The following is a 20,407-nucleotide window of genomic DNA, read 5'->3' as shown; positions in this document are numbered from 1 at the left end:
TCGGGGTGTGCAATCACCTTTGCCCACTCTCCTCCATGGCCGTTCAGATACTTGGCTGGACAGTTGGTCTTTCTTTTATTTTGTTCTCTTTGAATTTAAGAAACAAATGCTGCAGATTTCACAAAATGTGCCTTGTTAGAGTAGATGAGGCGAGCTGTCAGCAAACAGATTAAGATGGCGGTGTGTGAAGGAACAAGCTAAAGTGTTGAACGTGCCTCCGACACGACACACGCATGCAACTGGAAACGCACAAGCCAGCCAGCGCGTGTGTGTGTGACTTGTCAGGTTACAATCCCAGTGAGAGCACAATCGAGTACCTCCATGACGAGTGAAAATTCTCATGGATTGCCAGGAATTCTTGGAACAGATGGACGGATGGAGCGTGTACGCATGACCAAGCAGAAACCTGACCAAGCAGTGGTCTGCTGGACTTGTCAGACACCTGTTACACCCCTCCCCCCCCCAAATCTCCCCCTCGCCCCCTTCGGACACTGGATCCGCAGGCAGGGAGGGCGCGAGAGGGAGAAAACAGCTGGATCAACTGAAGGCTTCCTCTTCGGGTTTCCGCTCCTGGCCGGACTTGCCAGCTCCGTCCTCCCCGCCGGTCCGGGTCCATATGCGTCACGTTGGCCTGCGGGAGGTGGGGGTCGGGGCGGGGTGATGACTAAAACCTCTGCTGGAGGAATCGGGGACGTTGCACAGTGGAATGCTTTGCAAATCCCGAGTCTTTTTGAGCCCCCCTGAGGGACACCGTACAATTACTTGTGTGCCAAAACAAGCATCCACTTTCAAAGTCACGGCTGAACTGCAGTATATTACGCTTGAGTTGGGCGAGCGCCATCTATAGGTCATGACGTGGCACTGCAACAATTAGAGAACGTGTGTTTGTCGTTCAGAGCTCACGAGAAATGTTTGCTTATTTCAAAAATATTTGCTGAAAGAGAATCTTAGGGTGTGTTGAGACAATCCAAACAAATTCAAACTGTTGAAACAGTTTTTATCTTTTGGTCTGTAACAGGAAAGTTATAATATTTGAAAAATCCTCGTGTGCGCATGCGCGTCTAGTATGGCGAAAGAGCAACCGAGTTATATCAGTAAAAAATGACAGCCTTGTGTTTTGCTGTCTACATTGGGGATTTAGTGAGTTTTAATTGTCATCATTGTGATGAATTTTCCAGCACGGTTTGCAAGGGAGAGAACCCCCCCTTCGAAACCGCAGTCGGGACAACAGGTGAGTCGTTCCGCTCTTGGGCACGTCTCATTGATATTTTAACCTTTTGCACTTTCCCAGAGAGACACCACTCGTCTTCTGTGGACATGTGTTACGACCCCCTCCCCTCACCCTCTCTGAGAAAAGTGTGGTCCAGAAACAAAATCCTTAGCTGCTGTAAGAAAAAGTACAGAATTTGGTCTTTTATTCACGTCAGTGTCAGTTTTTGCAAATGGTGCAGTACCTATTTAAACCCCACAGGTGGCGTTATGGTGAAAGAGTCTCTTTGTATTGAATACAGAGTAGCAAGTCCCTTCAAGCCATCAGAGTTGCCTAAGAGGCTCTTGAGGCCTCCACAAAGAAGAGGAGGACGACAGGAAGGATGGACAAATCCCCCGATGGGCGCCTTCGAGCATGAATCTAAAGGAAGGAACGTGAGTGGCTTTTTTTTTTCTTTTCACTAGGCCCTTTGTAATGTTGCTCATGAGGAGGACGCACAGTGCGGGCGGCAGCCAGGCCGTCAATTGTCAAACCCCCTCATACTTGTTGACAGGTTGTAGCAAGGGGACCAAAAAAATGGCTCGCCGTGTTTACTTCCTGTACACTCCGCCCTCGCCCCCCTCCCTGCCCTTCCTGCCTCCTTGTGTTGGCCGGAGCTGTTATGTTTTCATGGTGCATTTCCCCTCTTACGTTCTGCAGCGCTTAACAGCAGCAGATTAGCATAACAGTCTCCACAGGAACCTTGTCAGCATTAAAACGCCACTTCCTCTGCAAGCGCTTTAACTGCATAATCTCCCCCCCCAAAAAACAAAAACCTCGGCAAGCCCTCCCCTGACCCACCGGTGCTGACGGCATCGCTAATGATGCGGGCCGGTTCCGCACGCCACCGATGCCTTGTTGAACCGGGTCGGCTTTTTCTCCATTTCCTTTCACTGCAAATTGATGCAGGGCTGGATGGAATTCAAGTATGCTGAACTTCATGCTGACAATAAAAAAGAAATGCTAACAAATAAGTATCACAGTATTAGTGCCACTATATTAAAAAAATTGGTTAATAAATGAAAAAAATTGATCGGAATAGTCTAAGAAGCAAAAAAAATTGAGAAAGGAGGATAAAATCATACAAGGTCTGCTGCTTAATGGAGTTTGTGTTTTTTGCTGGTCAAGCAAAAAGCAGCACCGATGTGTTTGACCACAATGTTTGCAGTTGCGCAACCACAAAGGAAGCCATTTCTTCCCCCCCCCAAAAGCCCACCATGCACGAATTCCAAAAAGCCGCCGCTCAACGTTACACAAGCCAACAAAAACGCGTGTTTGAGGCACAAGTGAGGTTTGCGTCGCTGCCACGTCTGGCCGCAAAAACTCCGACCGGAGGCTTATTAAGACGCGCTCATCGGATTGTTGCAGAACAAAAGGCTCTTGTTTGATTTTTGGGAGTCGTCCGTTTTCCCAAGTTCCCACATCCGGACGGCGACGCAGCTCTGAGGACGGGGAACAGGTGGATGTGCAGTCTCCGTCAGCTGGAGTCTGCAGCGCTCTCTCAAATCGAAAGAATCATGTCAAAAAGATTGCGCAAGAATGGCGTTGGTAACATAACGGGCCAGAGGCTCGACAAGAGAGGAAACGGAGCGGAGTGCATATTTTGAACCGGGGATCAGGTTTCGCCCCTCAGCCGCGGCGCACCGGATAGATTTGATTACGGCAACTGCCGCCGGCCAAATCTAATTAGCACGTTATTCGCAACAGGATGTCCGCCTCGTGTTTCAGCGGCGGGCCTCTGTCCCGTGATGCGAGTTTTTGGAAAGCCTCGGAAATGGGGGGAAATGGGCCGGAAAACAGAGCGAGCTGGAAAAGACAGACGACGTCAGTCCTGAGCCGTCTTGTCCCGCTCCCTTCGGGTCCAGGTCGCGGATCCGATTGGCCGACTAAATGTCTAAAGCACCTTTCCCAGCGAGCCAAATCCCTCCAGCAGATTTTTTGGTTTAAGCAGACATGTGATGTGTAATCAGTGAGCGGAGGGGTCAAAGGTTAAAGTTCTGACCCCTGTGCCTGATCCGGCCGCCGATACACTCTCACGGAGCCTCCCAAAAGAAATCCATGCGGTACAATCTTGCATTCCGTCAGGTGCCTTGTGCAGTGCAACGGCCTCTGGGCCTGGGGGGGGGGGTCATGTGACCCCAATGCATGTCAGAGGTTAAACTCACCCCACTCACCTCGTTCATTCCCATCCCAATGTGACCTCATGCGTGACTTGAGATCGTTTCATGCCAATTCTAGCAGATGGCAAACCTACCCAAAAAAAAAAAAAAAAAATGGTGGCAGAACATTGCAGCATGTTTGTGAAATCTCCCAGCTGGCCAGGCGCAGGTCCGGGCCTCAAAAATGGCTTCCGGGGACATGCGACCTCACGGGTCAAAGGTCAGAGGGCCGCGCTCCTTTCTCGGGACAAAGCCGCCATTGAGTCCGAGTGGTGCCGGAGCGGTTGGCGGTCCACTTTCACTAAAACTAATGTGTGTTTTCTGTTGGCAGGCAAGATGTCACTCAAGATGAGACAAAGTTGGACTTCAAGCCGTGTCAACTTAAAGAATAGCAGGTAAGGTCGTCCAGGATTGTTTGCCGGGGTGGCCGCTCGCCACTTACAGCCGTGAACGCAATAGTGCGGAGCGAAACACCTAACCCCCCCCCCCCCCCCCCTCCTCCCCACGTGCACTTCAACTTACAATGGCGGCGTTTGTCCAGGCGGAGGTCTTGACTCTCACGGCCTTCAAAACAACAGCTGGCCGTGGAGGAAGGGTGCGAGATAAGCTGAGCGGGGAGAGAGCGGAAGGGAGAGCGAGGGGAGGGACAAAGGCGAGCCGACCGCCAGACGGGCGCACTTGTTCTCAGACTGCTCCTTTTAGACAACTCGGAAGAAAAAAAACATTACCATGATTCACCGGACACTTCATTAGGTACACCTTGCACAGACCAAGGTCACATTGATCATGTTTTGAAAATGACTTCTTTTTTTTTTTTAATTAACTGCCCTGTTTTTTCACAAATGTGTACCTAATGAAGTGGCTGGTCCCTAATATTTTGAAACATGCCCTTGGAGGCCCAGCTCACAGCCTGAAGATGTTTTCAGCTGTCGCTCGTATAAGTGCCTCCTTTGTTCCCTCGGAGATTTGGGCTTCAGCCGCCTTCCGTCCTCCTGTCTGCTTTTCTATCTCCTTCTTATCGTGCATCCTCATCCTGCACCTCAGCCCAAACGTCCCGTTTGATCCCGACTCCCACCGAAGTCAGACCCTCGGATCTCCCCCCCCCTTCGGGTTTTGCTCCCCCTGGGCTTGTTCTCGCTGTCAACGCGCCACTTGAAGCGGGCCACCAAACGAGTACGATTCTCCGTTTTTGCGCCAGTTTACTTTTATACGAGAATTCTGTACAATTTTTCTTTTTTTCCCCTTCTTTCAACAAGGTCTACTTTGAGTGACTTTTGGCCCATTAAAGAGAGGCCCTCCAGTTACCAAGTGGCGCCCCGCTCGCTCTCCTAAAGTGCCTTATTTAGACGGAAACCACCCACTTGTCACATCTCGGCAGCCAGCGCTCGCCGTTCCCGCTCGCCGCCAAAGAGGAAAAGAAACACACACACATTGACTTCTTTACCCTCCGCTTGAATCATCTCCTTCATCGGACGCTGAACCTCACAGGGCGATTTTTGCAACGCTGTCGACGGGGCTCATGAAAAGAGCAACTGTGCAAAAAAAAAAAAAATTACTACTCCCGGCAGTTGGCACACACCCTGAAAGAGTCTCTCGCTAACAGTAAGATAGCTAACTTGTGACACGAAGCGCCCCCTAGCGATGACATCACTACAATTAGGCCTTTTTGGGATTGAATTTTACTTTAAGGCAGCGCCGTATTAAAATGGAAGGTCAATAAATCGGCGCGCGCGCGCTAACGTCTTTTGACGCGCAGTTGTCGTAACAATTTTCGGACTAATGCGAGGCAGATGCGCGTCATGCTTCTGTGCGCCGAGCGGGAGTGCTCAGGCTATGAGATAATGGCACGCATTTTGGGAGCTGCTCTGTGTATGTGCCCTCCCCCCCTTTACTTCTTTCCGCTCAATTAAGGCCGCACATATCTTGCCCTAGATAACTCTGGCATTTGCGGTCCCTACATTTTTGCTGTATTGTCTTTTTTTGTTTTTTTTATGCGGATGCGGGGAACTCAGATGAGTCCCCCCCCCCCCCCCCCCCCTTCCTCGTAAAAAGTCAGTAATGAGCACTTCTGGCTGCAAAGCCCAACCCAGCTTGTAAATGTCTTGGCTGAAGTCGACATTATTGTTTCGTACCTTTTTTTTTTTTTCTTCAAATCAGATCCATAAGTTCTCTTGTTTGGAGTCACAATATGATCTCTTAATTGATTTAATTCAGTTCGGTTTCGTGTGTGTGTGTTTGGAGAAAGTGTGTCTTGCGTGCACGCATTCCACCCAGTAGCTCCGGATCTCCACTCACGCGGCACGTCGCCAGTCACTAATTTTGCCCTTCCTGCTTTCCTGCGGGAGAAGTGAGGCGAAGAGGAAGCGCAGATCCGCCCATTAGGCCGATAAAAGTCACCGTCTCCTTTCCCCAAAAGTCAACCAGCCATAATCACTGCAGCCGCCTTTTTTTAAGTTAAAGCAGATAACGTGCCGCCGTCACTGCGGGGGGTCTCGGCCCTCCTGAGTCTTTTTTTTTTTTTTTCAGCGTGAATGGAGTATTGATCACGTTGAGCGTCAACAAACAGCCAGGCAAAAGCCGCCATTCAGACCCCCTGAAAGCTTCTCGTGTTGCCTCCATCGCTCGTCTCGCCGCGTCATCGTCACCTCGTTTTCGGTTGTTTTCGTCGCGACGACACCTGAATGCAGCACAGCGCTCGTTACTTTGCTCTCTTCCTTATTGGCCCAACTTCCTGTCTACACCCCGAATCAATTAGTCTGCTGAAATTATAGAGCAATAAATGAGCGGGCGACCGCCACGGAGACGAGGGGGGGGGGTCTCCTGTCTGCAAGCTCCAACAGTGTTACCATTGAGTGAATTTGCCAGTGCGTTCATCCCCTACCACTGAGTTCTTATAAGACAGCACGGTGGCCTAGTGTTAAGCGCGTGTGCCGCACAGTTCCTAAATTCTGGGTTCCACTCTCAGACCCTGCTCAGCTCAGGCGGGCCTATTTCGGGATCTCCGTACAATCGTGAAATGTGAGTTAATGTCTGTTTTGATTGGCCCCCCTACGCAAGGATAATGACAGCCTTGTGAAATCACCATCTTGCTCCGCACACACTCGAGTCGAACATGTTGTTTTAAACTTTTAACCCAAACATTGAGCATGTTTTTTGTCCCTTCTCCAAAATATACCGTTAAAAATGTACGCTAGTGTTTTCTTACAGGCTATTAAACTAAAAGTAGAATTCGAGCGCCCACACGTCCATCGGGAAAATGAAATTCCCGTTCACGGGACGTTTTTTTTTTTTTTTTTGCTTTAATCATTCCGGTAACTGTGAGTTCCAGAACTGAGCACTTGCCAAACAGTAGTTTTAAAGTTTTCGTTTAAAACTCCGTAAAGGGACTTTGGAGATGTTATACACGAAAATCAGCCATTTTGTGGATCCTGTCGTTCTCTTTCTGGCTTTGATCACACAGATTGTGTGTCTGTTTGTGTGCACGCGTGCGAATGGACGGAATCCCGAGTACTTCCGGAGGTTAACAGATAAAGCAGAATTTCTCGTGCATGAGTAATTTCATCCACACACATATGTGGAGGACCACACAGCACGTACGCGTGTGCTACGACTTGTTCACGTAAAGCACTCAGAGCCAAAGATAAGGCGCAAGCTGCCGCCCGACGAGGACGGCCGCTACCCTCTTGACCTCTGACCCCGCCACGTCTCGTCACGCCTCTGGTCTCGCCGCGTCGCCCCCTCAGCGCCCGTCTGTCTCTCGTCTTCCTCACGTCACTTTCTTCCTTGTTTGCTTTCTTTCCTTCTTCAGGCGCAGGTCTGCGTTGGCCTTCAAATGGGATTCATTCGAAAGATATTTACCAGAAAATATATTTTAAAATATTTGTAATGTTTAACATATTTAAAATAAAAATATTATTGATTAAATAATTAAAAGAACAAACCCAAAACAGAACATTTTAAAATCAAATATTAGATAAGATTCTCCAAAATTACCTAAAAAAAATAAAATGATGATTTTAAAGACGTTTTAACAAATGTAAAAAAAAAAAAAATGCTTGGGTGGGGGCCACGTTTTCCTGCAGCTGCTCGCGTTGGCCAAAGTGAATTAAGACTTTCACATTTCAACCATGGCGTCCCGGATGAAGATAGGGGGGCATTTGTTTGAGGGTCTGGAAGGTTGGACATGTGTGTGTGTGTGTGTGTGTGGGGGGGGGTATTAACATAATAAGAGCCCCTCTTTCTTCATTTACACACAAGCGCTAGCACGCCCGTTTTAAAAGCCTTCATTGTCCGAGCCGCCCGGGGACCCCCTTGCCGGCATTTGGGGGCCTGGGTGAAGGGTTAGCGGCCTCACAAAGAAGACTGGCCAGCCAGCGACCCCTCCCACCCCCACCCCACCTCCTTCCATCTCTGTTCCCTCACTGCTCCTCCACTTCAAATCCATCACAGTGACTTTCACATTCAGTACCCCCTCCCCCATCCATCAGCCACACCACTGACCCCCCAAACCTGAGACCCTCTGCTGGAGAAGATCAGTGACCTCATTATAAAACAAAAAAATAAAATATAAAAACAATGGCATCACTCCATTTCGTGTCATACAAAATAATTTATAAAGGCAATTGTATTTGCGTTACCACTTGATGATATATACATACAATATTTTATTATTCTAATATATTCACAGGAAATCATAAATTCAGGTACTTCCTCCAACTTCTTTTTTTTTCAGAATAAGAGATCCTGAGATTTAAGACTGTTTGTTTTAAATAAGCAACACAAAAGTAAAATCTTATATAGAGAGATTTATATTTAACAATCGCTTCTTTTTTTAACATAGCAAAATAAATCTAAATATTTTTGTCCTTGTTAAAATAAAATCTCTTTGAAAATAACTTTTGGGGAAGGGCGGTGGGCCCCTCCCTCCTCCGACTTCTTGTGGGTTTCGGGTTTTTGAGTGCCGTGCTTTACCAAAACGTCCTGGCTGTCGCTGCTGTCCGAAGTACATCAGTCCTCAGTGCTCCATTTAAAAAAAAAAAAAAGTCCAAATGTGGCATGGGGGTCTTATCGGAGGGCCGTCTTGGGGTCCGCTCGGGGGCGAGCGTCCTGGTAGCCCAGCAGGCACGGCTCAGTGGACATCGCGTCATGCGTGAAAACCGAGTCGTTGTCGGACGAGCACGAGCTGGACGTGTCCTCGCATGACGGCGAGTACTGCTCGAAGGGCGTCGACAGGTCCAAGTACTGCACGAAGACACGTGTGTTAGCAAGATGGCGCCATTGAGAACAAGAGTGGCCACTAGTGGTGGGAAATGGAAAGTAGCAGAAACGTTGGATGGTTCTACTGCAGAATTTTGGAGCAGAATGTGGCGGGCTCATTTGTGGCTACTTTGTGAAGCCAGAAGACATCTGTAGTTCATCAACAAATCAATAACATGTAATTGCGTCTCACTTTGGACCCAAAACTTTTTATTTTGTTTTTTTGGGGTTTTGCGCCGAATTTGACATCCTAGTGAAAGAGTTGAGAACATGTGGCTCGCACGTGCGTTGCCAGATTTATCGTAGTATTTCAGCACTTGGCTAGCATTAGCATGAGCACTTTAGCTTAGCATAGCACTTACCTCATCAGAGATAGACAGCAGCACCTTGTCAAGCTCCTCCACCAGTAGCTTAAAGGTGGGCCTCTGGGTGGGAACTGCATGCCAGCACTCACGCATCATCATGTAGCTTCATGGGACCAAAAAAAAAAAAATTAGACAAGAGAAACCAACACCTTGTCTTGGGCCACCTTTGCTTACAGGTCATGGGTGCAGTTGGAGGGCTTGTCCATGCGGTGTCCTTCCTTCAGCAGCTTGAAGAGCTCCTCGACGGGAATACCGGGATACGGCGAGCCCCCCAGGGTGAAGATCTCCCACATGAGAACGCCAAAGGACCACCTGGCAAAAATAGGTAAGCGCTTCTTAAGGACCGTCGGGTCATTTGCGACGCTCGGTGATTGTCGGCGCTTACACGTCGCTCTGATGCGTGTAGACCCGGTCGAACAAGGCCTCGGGTGCCATCCACTTCACTGGCAGGCGTCCCTGCATATGGACACGGATTAGAACTCCGCCCCCAAGTGTGTTGCCGTGCCAACACAGCTGCTCGCATTTAAAACGACAACTTTCATTGTCTGACTGTAAAAGACACCTCCCCGCTAAAGTCTGGCCACAGCCGCCACCCTGCCCTCGTTTCTAATTACGTCCCATTAAGATGCCTGCCAATCAAGACTTGAACATCTGACTGGCGTCTTGAAGCACAGTACAGAGGCCAGACTCACGTTGGTGGTCTTCTTGTAGTAGTCGATCTGGTGGACGCCCCTTGCCAGGCCGAAGTCGGCAATTTTCATCACGTTGTCCTCCGTCACCAGGACGTTCCTGGCCGCCAAATCTCGGTGGATGCACTGCCCAAACAAAAACAAAAAAAACAGAGGGATGAGTAACGGTGTGGATGTTTGTCTCTATGTATGCCCTGCGACTGGCTGGCGACTGGCAGCCTTTCGCCCGTAGTGAGCTGGGTCGGCTCCAACACCCTCCCCCCCCCTTCCCTCCTGTCCCGACCCTGAACGGGATAAGCGGTGTTGAGAATGATTGGATCAAGGCACTGTTTATTCGACTTGAATGGGTGTCATTAAAGCTCATTTTGGTTTTCATTCGAAATAGACTCTGGCTTTTTTTTTTGCCTGACCCGCCTCGGTTTGCGGGCCTCCCCATAATGGAGGGTTGCTTTCAGGCTCTGGCAGTGGCCTCGCAGCCCAGAAACCCGATGCCTCCGCCCAGACAGTCTGTTTGCTAACAGATTTATGGCGGTGCTAAAAGGGACAAAAGCCTGAAGATGGCGGGGACAGACAGATGGATGGAGGAGAGTAAACAGGCCTGGAGTTTTGAGACGGCGGCTGGCAGACAAAGAAGCGTGTTGATGAGTGACAACGGAGCATGCTGGGAAAATAGGAAACGAAAGTTTGGGGCGGGGGGGTTAAGAATATTGCAAAAAACCACACCCAATTCAAATACTTTGGAGGTTTTGACCTTTACTGGGCAACCTTCTTCCTGTCCAAGCCTCATAAACGCATTCTAGCGGCTGCATTCTCATCAAAAACCGCAATGAGTGGACCAAATCCATCGAACGAAAAACATCTGGCTTCTAAGCTACACAAACAACAACATTAAAGTCTCTATAAACACCGATCCAAATGTGATTGTGGTTCATCATTCCAGAAACCGCTCCACCGCAAATTTTGACGTGATCTTTTGGGGGTTTTCAAATGGCTTTGGAATGTATGGAAGTCACAATTTATAGCTAAAAAATGTCTCTCCGTAACGCAGATGGTGTCCACCTCAACTAAAGAGGAACTGGCTCAAGTCTTCTCAGACTATACTGACGACATACCCGTTTGGAAGCGAGATATTCCATCCCTCGGGCCACCTGGTAGGCACAGGACAGTAAATCCTTGAAGGTAAGCTGCTCCTCGGGTACTTTGGTGACATCAAAAGTGTAGTCCATGCCCGGTGGCCGTCGAGCTCGCAGATACTCGCGCAGACTGCCTTTGGAGGCGTACTCCACCAGTACGTACAGAGGTCCTGGTTTTGCAGGGTAGACCACAAAAAGAAATTAGTTTACTTGGGTTCTTGTTCATCCCCTCCGTGTGGAACTCACCGTCCTGAGTGCAGACTCCAAGCAGGTTGATGATGTTCTTGTGTTTGTCCATCACCTTCATCAGCTCCATTTCTGAGATGAGGTCGGCGAGATCTTTGTCCGTGGCGTCGTCTATCGCCGTACAAACAAAAACTTTAAAAGAACTGCTTTCAAAGGTCCAAACTTGTGAGAGATCATTCTTACCTTTAAGCATCTTAACCGCAACAGTGGTAGCTTGGTCCGAAGAGTCCTTGTTGATGCCGTAGGCCTCGGCCCGAACCACTTGGCCGAAGCAACCTTCCCCCAGAGGCTTTCCCAGTGTTAAGCTAGACGGGAGGACGCAAGTCGGTTAAAAATAGCATCCAAATGAAAATTGTACACAGCCGTAATTTGGGGCTCCTGTTTCCTCAAACATAGGTTCCATTTTAGATCACCCCCTGCAATTTAAAGTTTGGTGTCCTGGGAATTGAAGACCAGTGACTGCTTTTGGGGCTCAAGGCGCAGCAATTTAACGTGGTAGATTTGAGCACAATGGAAGATGGTATTTGGTGTATCTCACTTGTCCCTCGGGAACTCCCAGTCGGGGTCGTGGGGTAATTCAAACTCCATCACTCCGGCCAGCATGGGAGAGCAGCTGGATGAAAGGCGAGCCACCCTCATCAGAGACGCGCTGGACTTGCCTGACGAGTTGGAGTCCACCGAGTACTGAAACACAAGCGACTTTAGCGTTGGCTCTTGAATGGTAAAGACGGGAAACTTTGATACGCACCTGTCGGCGCAGCGGGAACTTGGAAAGCTTCTGGACCGGGAGGGCATCAAAGGGCTCCCGTCTGGGATGGACTTGCATCCGACACAAAACCACGATGACGATGGCCATGATCAGCGCCAGGAAGCCACAGGCGTAGATGATGATGTCTGTATACTTGGTCTCCATGGCGTCCACCGGGTCTGCGGCTTCTTCCTCTGCAGGAAGTTGGAAGCGCTTGTCCAAAACACGGCACTTTCTCAAATCTGCCAAGAATAATGTTTTTGACTTTACCCGAAAGGACGGTGAGCCAGGCCGACTGGTAGGCGAAACCGATTGAATTTCCCGCCAGACAGGTGTACTCTCCTGCATCCTCCATGGTGACTTTCGACAGGTAGAGGACCTCCACCTCGGACATGTTCAGACTTCCGGTCTATACAAAAGTGAGAGGTTAGAGCCAGCGACTTTGGGACAAAACAAAGACACGTCACCAACCTTGAGAACCTGGACGTACGGCGTCCCGTCAGGGCCGTATCGGCTGCCGTTCCTCTCGATGTGTTTGAGCCACTGGATGTGCGGCTGCGCATCGCTGTAGACTTTGCACTGGAACTGGACGTCACTGCCCACGACTGCCGTGGTGTTGGCCGGTAGACCTGCTTGCAGGATGGGCCTATGGGGGGAGCGCTCTGAATGAAAGAGAGAAGCAAAGGTCTGACTGGAGATACCTTCAGGAATGATTCAGGAGCAAAGAAACATGCTGACAACCGGGTGGTCAAAACTGTCCTTCGGTTCTAATGACCACCGGAGTCTCTTTGATCAGCAGCAAGTCTCATTCTCTGATCTCGTTAATTGTCTCGTTAGTCCTTCCCCCCCAGTCGGCCGGGAAAGGGAAACTGACCCCGCTGTGGACGGACAGCCAACAAATGAACAAACAAGCCCGCCACCCGCCTCCATCTCCAGTCACAGGTCAGGTAGAAAACTGCTTTGGACGCCCGACTGTCCACATCCCGCACTGACGCCAGGCGCCTCATCCCCTTTTGCTCAAGACCCCCACCCCCTGATTATCCGCCCCCCCCTACACTGGAGGCTTTCATTTGCAGCCGAAATGCTTTTTCCACAAGAGCTTACTAATGACCACTGCTGAGGCTGCCATGAATACAGTCAGTCAGATGGCATGGCTTGAAATTCCAATTTTTAAGATCTAATTCATTTTATGGACTTACTGTTTATAACCTCAGCCCGGGGAAAACATTACTTTTTAACATTTTAACATACGCAAGCCAGTTCTGAACCTGTAAAAATGACGTCGGGAGCCAAGAAACGGGAAAGAACACCCCCCCCCTTCCCGGACTGACACCAAATTTCGGAATCTTACCCAAGACGTCAAGGACATAGCTGTGAGCAATGGAGCCATATTTATTTTCCACCACGCAGGTGTAATTTCCTCTGTCTGAAGGCACAACGCTCTCCATCACCAGACTCCAGTGTTGATGCCTCAGCTTGGAAAGAAAAAGACCAGGTAATGAGTCTCAGTGTACCAAAACAAGGTCAATCCAAAGAACAATAGTTACCTTGATGCCCCCGATACGGTGCTCGCCTCGAAACTCTCTCCCGTTTTTGAGCCAACGAATACTGGGCATAGGACTGCCCATGGCTGGGCAACGAAACTTGACCGTGTTCCCCGCCGGAACGGCATAAAGCTTCTTTTCCATCCGTTGGGTGTGGGTCCAGTAAGGACCTATCGAGACCAGACCAAAAGTTGCAGCCTTCAGTTGGACTTGAAAAAGTTCATTGGGAAGGCAAAGCAAGTACGCACCTCTAGAAAGGTAAACTTGGTCGGTTTCAATCTCGTCATCCAAGCCGTTGTCCTCGTCGTCATCCCCTGAGCCCAGCGAGTCTACAAAGTCACACGAGTGAAGTTTTGTGATGACTTCAACTTCTGACGATGGATTGTTTTCCCCGCCGTCCTTACCGGTCACTGTGACGGTGAAGTTCCTCACAGGTCCTCTGGTTCCACGGAGGGCGCACACGTAAAGTCCCGAGTCATCGTATGTGATTTCAGCGATTTCCACGGCGGCGCCGCGGATCTGGATCCGAGGAGTGGGCACCAGGCGGGTTCCCTCTTTGTACCAGTTGACCGCCATGCCCGGCCGAGTGGTTATGTCGCAGCGCAATTTTAGGACCTTGCCCAGTTCGAGGAGGAGATGATCTGCGCTTTCCTCACGCGGCTCGTCTGTTTGGAATGGGCACAAAATGGGTTTACCTCTTCATCTGAGACGTCTCCATCCCCCCATTGTATCTCATCCCCAAACAATGACATTGCCACGGAGATGAGGACTACTGACTGAGCGACCTGACCCCTCCCTTTTGTGGATTATTGTGAGACGGAAAGCAATCAAGCTAACACCGGGCAACCCCCTCCCCTTCTTGGAGGAGAGAATGACGCTAATGAACATGTCGCAGTGTGACAGATGCATGATGTTACCTTGCGGGACCCTCGTTTCCGTCCTGTCCGCCATTTTGGAACCCGGCAGGACTTGCAACCACGCGGACTGCATCGCTTGCACAGTCTTCCCTTTGTGTTTGCTTTCGGCCATGCAGATATATTCGCCCGCGTCGTCCAGGCTGATGTTGGATAGATGCAAGGTGTTCACCTTGGACGCATTTCTCTGCAAAGGCTAAACACAAAGCAGGTTCTAACTAAGGAAGGGTTCTCCAAGTCCTTTTTGCAGCCCCATCTCCGCTCACCGTGAGTGGTCTGAGACCCAGCGGTCCTCCCGAAAGCTCCGCCTTCAACCACTGCACCTTGGTGGATGTCGGCCGGTGGACTTTACACAGCAGCTTTGCCTGACCCCTCACCGTCGCGGTGGTGTTTTCTGGGTATCCTGGCACGATCAGAGGCCTGGATACGCGGAGATCTGGACGATGAAACATGTAGTTGAGATAGGTCGTGATGACCTGGCCCGGAGGCGTTAAGAACAAAAAGGATTTGAGTTGCCCCCCCCCCCGGAAACATCCGGCGTCAGGAGAACATAGTGTTCCTACCCGAGCGAGGCCGCTTAATGCCACCAGGAAGTGGTGATAGAGTGCCCAGATAACCTGGCTACTATCGTGTCACCATCGGCCACAGTGGACTCTATTCATCGGGTCAGCCGCTCCATTCGCGGCATATGCGCTACCCCAACCGGGGACCTCCATTACCGCTCAGCCGCTCAGAACGAGCAATTTTCCAGAGCAATTTTCTGTTTGATTGCTTCCTGCGAGCGCTTAGTGAAAAGGCAATCTGTTCCCCTGTCAGTGAAGTGCGGAGTTTTCTTTTTTTTTCTTTTTTCACGAGCTGCCGCAAAGTACACACACCGCTAATGTACCCGGGAACAAAACGCAACATTGAGCATTGGAGGGGGGGGGGGGGGGAAAGACTTCACGGAAACACAAATCGGTTTGTTCGCAAAGTTCAGGAGACAGTCGGGTCGCCGACAGAGTCCGAGGACTGGTGCTAATGAACTTGCGGGGACGGTCGTGCCCCGCCGTTGAACTTGCGGCCGGGTGTGAATTGTCACCCAGAGGCGAGGGGGCAAACAAAACAAGGCACAAACACAAACAAACCGCGAGACAGGCGACCGGGCGGCCATGTTGGCAGCGGAACTAATACGCTAAATTGTGCGTGAATTCAAACGTGGAGTTGCCGGGTGTCAAAACAAGAATGAATCGCCAAAAGCGCCTTTCAAGTCAAGCTGTCGGAGTAACGAGCCTGACCAGCAGATGCACTCCCGGAGGGTCGCGAAAAAAAAAAAAAAAAAATACCGGGCCAACGTTAAAGATGGCTTCTTCTTGATGTCGCCCCTGCCATTTTTTTTTTTGGGTGCTCCTTTATGCCAACGAGGATACCTCTCTGTGCCAAGGCTAAACAAATGGATTACGTCACGAACTGACGGAGATGTTCTGCATTCTTCCTTGTGATCTCCACATAACCCGTTCCTAGGGGACGTTGGAATGCACCCTGGAACTTTTTTTTTTTTTTTACCTATCTCTGATCATCTGTCTTGCAAATAAAGTCAGGAGGGCGTCTGAGGAGCAAGCCCCAGCTAGCCTGGCCTGAGGAGAGCGAGACAACCTCTGCTCTCGAACGCCCCGGAGCAAGCATCCACATTCTCGGCCATCTTTGAATTTCCATTTACGGAAAAGCTTTTTTTTGATGTCATCGCACTTGTTTGAAAAGCATCAATGAAAACTTGGTCGGAAGAGCACCGCCCCATCCCTCCCACTGCCGCCTTTCTCCTCTTCATCTTCTTCTTCCTATGCAGCTGGCATGCGACCCGGCAGATTTACACTTCCGAGCCTCGGGGCTTGAAGCGGATCAGGTAGCACTTTTCACGGCAGCCAAAACACACTTTGCCCCCTTTGTGCTATCCATCTCGCTGGAGGTGAGGCGACTTGGAATTTACAGTGAGACCCAACCACTTTGGAATTCAATCAAGGGGGAGATGGGTGATTTTTGTCTTGCAGGACCATCCATCCTTACCTTTCATTCTTCCCGCTCCGTCGTGCGATCTGGCTAAGAGTCGCTCTGAGCAGCAGAGCAGGAGCAGGCACAAGGCGCAGACTCCGGCCATCCTGATCTTCCCAAGACGCGTTCAAAGGCTGCGATGCCTCACACACCGGTTCCTGACATCGGCGCCGCTCCTTGAATCTGGAACCTGGTGCTGCAAGACAAATATCGGGCTTTACTCGAGCGATCTTCTCGTCCTTTCTGTCCTACTACATCATCCAGAGCAGGGCTGTTAGCGCCTGTTGTTTGTCAATGGTCGGGCCCTGACTGGGGAAAAACACTTGAAACTTGCCAGGGAGACGGACGGAAATGTGGAAGCGCCACGCTTGCAAACATGGCCATTTATCAATCGGGCCACTTTTCTGTTTGCAGTCCAAATGATGAAGACAATAAATTTTTTTTAAGTCAGTAAATGTCGTCTCAGCTATATCGTTTTTGATGACTCACTGGTTTTCTGTCGTGACACAACAAACTCTCTTAAATGCTAATTATCTCTCGGGTTATCTGACTTTATTATCACAAAAGACAACATGTAAATAAACCAGAGATAAAGCGGCAGCTTCGTTATATTTAGTGATTTTTTTTATCAATAAGAGAGACAAAACATGTTTATCTTGAAACTTTCAGCCTTGCTTGTAACAGCAACACTGCTTGAGGAATAAAAAAATAAATAAATGCTGCCATTCAGGTGCATTTTTTTTTTTTTTATTACCAAACCCACTTTCACATCTGCTTCCTTCTGTGTGTTTTTTTTTTAAACTATTTTATGGATTGAACTTTTACAGTCAAGCTTTTATGGTATGAAAATCATAAAAGCAGTGCTTAGTGTGTGGCATTAAATACGCAAAGCAGTCTGAGAGTCTCATTTAAAAAAAAAAAAAAAAAACTTTTAAAGGGTTTAGCAACCGAGCCACGTTATGAGCATCCCTCTTTAATTACACTTAAAGTTGTGCGGCGTGTAAACGTGCCAAAAGTCCAAACTCCGCACGCGCACACGCATAGCCGGCCGGGTTCAATGTCTAAAGCACTGATTCTACTTACTTCGATGTCGCAAACAATCTTTTGCACGTTAACTGAAATGATATTTACATTTAAAATCGACTCGATGACGCGTGGCACTTTTATCCGTTGCAGAAAATGAATAAATGTACCTTTTGTAATTGAGTTTTTGGAGGCGAGTCACTCCTTATCCCAGTCATTCAATATTGCAGTCATCATTTGGCTCATGTAGTCCACTTGTGTCTCTTTCAAAAACAAAAAAAAGCTTTCTTAAGGGGCTCTTGTATCCGCAGGCTTATAAATCCATTGGAACCAGCATCCACCGTCACCCCCCTCCTCGAGTGGCGACAGCTGCCGAGCCCCTGGTGCGAGCGGGGAGAACCACTCAAAGAACATCCATGGAGGGGAACACAAGGGGAACCTCTCCCCGGTGACCGTTGCGACGGTTATCCGCGGAAGGAGCGCTTGAACCCGGGAGAGTTTCCTCTCGTCTTCGGCGCCCTTTTTTTTATTTTTATTAGGGCTGAGCCGGTGCGTCTTTTTACGCAGCGTCCTCTGTTGCCCCTTTTTTCCCTTCCTTCCTTCTCTTCTTCTTTATCCGTGCGGAGGTCTCAACCGAAGCTTCGCGAAGGCTTGCGTGAGTTTCTTGAGGACAGCGAGTGTCTGCGTGCGTCTGCGCTGCCGCTCGGCTCCAACTGAACTGGCGCTCGCTCCACCAGCGCGCACTCGCAGCCACAACAACAATGGTGTGAGTGGCTGGGGGAGGGAGGGAGGGGGGCGAGTGAGCAAGGGGAGGCTGCACTTCTGTTACCCCCTTCCTCCCCCTTATTTAGTCCCCTTCACCTCTACTACGCTGTAAAATAAAATTTTAAAAAAAGCATCTCCTCTACGATATATTTTTCCCTTTATTTAGACTCACGAAATAGTCGCGTGCCGTACCCGCTATAAATCAGGTTATTAGGAAAGTTTATTTTTTGACAAGTACCCATTTATGGCACTTTAATTGCTCTTTATGCAAATATGGCATAGAGTAAAGAAGGGGGGGGGGCGCCGTGTGGTGAAGACTCATCCAATTAAGTGGCTTTATTGAGTGAATGCTTTGTGAATTGCCCATATGTTTTAATTGCATCAGCAATGAAAAGGATTGGAGGTGTTAATCCCATTACCACCTCTTATTTACCCTATCTGCAAATATAATCATTTTTGAAAATTGTTTTGAATTCTTTTAAGAGCCCTAATAGATGATTTTGAACCTTTTTTTTATTATTATACAGGCTCGTTAGATGCTACTCGCAATGCATCATGGGCGATGAAGTCATCATCGTCAGACGCTCTTCCCTGGGACAAGATGATGGTCATAAATCCCAAGATGTCCTCCAAACAGGCAGAACTGACATCTCCAGGATGTTTTTTTTGAGTACATTGCAAGGTCAGTATTTCCAAAAAGTTGTGTTGTGGGCAACAACAGATTTGTGTATGACAAGCACAAACATGACCCCCACCACCACCGCCACCGAAGCTCCATCAGCGCCAGTGGCCATTAAGCGCTGCCCTTATCTGCTTTATGACTTCCTTTATTTGTGTACTTTGACTTTCGCCGTAAAACACCGTCTGACCCCGAGCGGTACCAAAGGCCAAAGCACGAAATTTATGTCAACGCTGAAGCGGCTAAAACTAAACTGCACGTACGGCGTCCCTCCTTCACCGAGTCATTTAGGCGCCCTCGTGCAAAGTGGAACCCCCCCCCCCCCCCCCTCTTGCCCTTAAGTGGAATTTGTCCGAGCGTGGCGGTGACTCGCTTGGTTGGTGCAGGTATCGTGTGACCACGGTTTGAATCCGGGTCATGACCTTTGTAGCTTATGATTCCCCCCCCCCCCACACCCTTCATCATGCATCCTGCTGTCATCACAATAGACGCAGAGGCGCAACAACAATCTGGAGTTGATTTACTTGAGGACTTGAACAAGTGTGGCGAATCCCTCCCAAGCATGTCTCCTCCATGTTAAACGTAAAAGCCAATCAGAAACACGTTCAAGCTTTTTTGCCGACAAGTCACGTGACCTCATTAAAGGCCACATCAGTCACATGCAAATGGCAGCGATAATGGTAAAGATTTTGAAAGAAGATGCGGCATTGTTTGGGGGAGGGCGAGGGGTGAACTTTAAATGTGAAAGGGACCTGATGTTGCCATCATGTGCCCTCCCGCTGTGACACCGACTAATGAGCGACCGGCCACACCTCGTGCATTCTTGCTGACCTTTCGCCCACCTCACTTTCCCTCCCCACATAACCCAATCATTATCACCCCCTCCCCTACCCACTCAATTTGTTATCAGTTGTCAGGCACCAGCTACCCCCCCCCCTCTCATTAGCATAAGTATGCGAGGGATGGGCTATCCTTCCAATCTGGACCCGAGGGCACCGGTTGATATCAGCCATGTCATCAGATAAAAGCCACGGGACGCCCCGAGGAATCGGATTCTATCACGGCAGCGAAGATAACCCCAAAAATACGGCTCTTAGGGTTTTTTTTGGGCCAAGTTGGTCAAGTTCCCGCTGAGTTGGCAGCACGGGACTTTGTCAGTCAGAACTGGACAAATATGCTGAGCGGACAAAAAAAAATTTTGTCGTCCGGTTGTTGCATGACTTGAAGTTTCGACGATGACGGATATCATGAAGAAGCAACGTTTGCCCTCGCCTCTGCTCCCTTTCTTCTCCTAATGGCATACAGCAGGGGAGGGCCAACCAGATGCCCCCCCACTATCCCATACAGATGGATGAACCCTGTTTGAACTCGGCCGCTTTAATTAATCTCGCCGACTTTGTTAATTATTCGTTCGGCCCGCCTTTGACGGAGGCGGCACAGTTGAACGCGACTCGGGATGCGTTCTTGCTTTCTTACACTAAGGGCCGTAGTCCGCCATCTAATATATTTGTCCAAAATGGCTGCCTGGGACCAAAATAACCAAATTCCTTCCAATTTAGATTTTTGAAACTTGTGTGAAGGGCTACTTTTCCCCCCCAAAACATTCTAGGGG

The 20,407-nt window shown here is 49.3% G+C and overlaps 1 protein-coding gene and 1 long non-coding RNA gene across 5 annotated transcripts; one reads left to right on the top strand and one right to left on the bottom strand.

The window, feature by feature from the left end:
• Window positions 1-1,070: 1,070 nt before the first annotated feature.
• Window positions 1,071-19,087, top strand: LOC125981952 (uncharacterized). 3 transcript variants are annotated; one of them, XR_007486213.2, is made up of 7 exons: window positions 1,071-1,231; window positions 1,292-1,387; window positions 1,472-1,644; window positions 3,740-3,803; window positions 9,206-9,354; window positions 10,767-10,897; window positions 18,644-19,087. It is a non-coding gene; the product is annotated as an uncharacterized lncRNA (long non-coding RNA). The 3 variants fall into 3 exon arrangements; XR_007486212.2 differs by lacking the exon at window positions 18,644-19,087 and adding an exon at window positions 17,663-18,064; XR_007486214.2 differs by lacking the exon at window positions 18,644-19,087 and having other exon boundaries at window positions 1,292-1,397.
• fgfr4 (fibroblast growth factor receptor 4) lies at window positions 7,998-17,666 on the bottom strand. Of its 2 annotated transcripts, XM_049742046.1 has the most exons (20): window positions 17,522-17,666; window positions 16,344-16,524; window positions 14,570-14,739; window positions 14,307-14,499; window positions 13,794-14,054; window positions 13,638-13,718; window positions 13,393-13,559; window positions 13,197-13,320; window positions 12,317-12,507; window positions 12,116-12,254; window positions 11,846-12,039; window positions 11,636-11,781; window positions 11,281-11,402; window positions 11,098-11,208; window positions 10,831-11,021; window positions 9,722-9,844; window positions 9,415-9,485; window positions 9,204-9,341; window positions 9,027-9,132; window positions 7,998-8,649 (listed from the first exon to the last, which is right to left on the bottom strand). In XM_049742046.1, the coding sequence occupies exons 2-20, from the start codon at window positions 16,432-16,434 to the stop codon at window positions 8,473-8,475; spliced, it is 2,796 nt and encodes a 931-aa protein (XP_049598003.1). In that variant the 5' UTR covers window positions 16,435-16,524; window positions 17,522-17,666; the 3' UTR covers window positions 7,998-8,472. The 2 variants fall into 2 exon arrangements, with proteins under 2 accessions (XP_049598003.1, XP_049598002.1); XM_049742045.1 differs by having other exon boundaries at window positions 11,098-11,402.
• Window positions 19,088-20,407: the final 1,320 nt, after the last annotated feature.

This window comes from Syngnathus scovelli, chromosome 15 (assembly GCF_024217435.2).
Source record: "Syngnathus scovelli strain Florida chromosome 15, RoL_Ssco_1.2, whole genome shotgun sequence".
Classification (NCBI taxonomy): Eukaryota; Metazoa; Chordata; class Actinopteri; order Syngnathiformes; family Syngnathidae; genus Syngnathus; species Syngnathus scovelli.
Note: the sequence above shows the minus strand (reverse complement) of the source record. Positions and strands in the feature narration are given on the sequence as shown.

Bases quoted from the DNA above. Each gene is read 5' to 3' on its own strand.
- fgfr4 (XM_049742045.1), bottom strand. From the start codon at position 16,434: ATGGCCGGAGTCTGCGCCTTGTGCCTGCTCCTGCTCTGCTGCTCAGAG. The intron at 12,255-12,316 runs GTTGGTGACGTG...ACTTTTGTATAG, and splicing joins CGTACGTCCAGGTTCTCAAG to ACCGGAAGTCTGAACATGTC. The intron at 9,342-9,414 runs GTAAGCGCCGAC...TATTTTTGCCAG, and splicing joins TACACGCATCAGAGCGACGT to GTGGTCCTTTGGCGTTCTCA.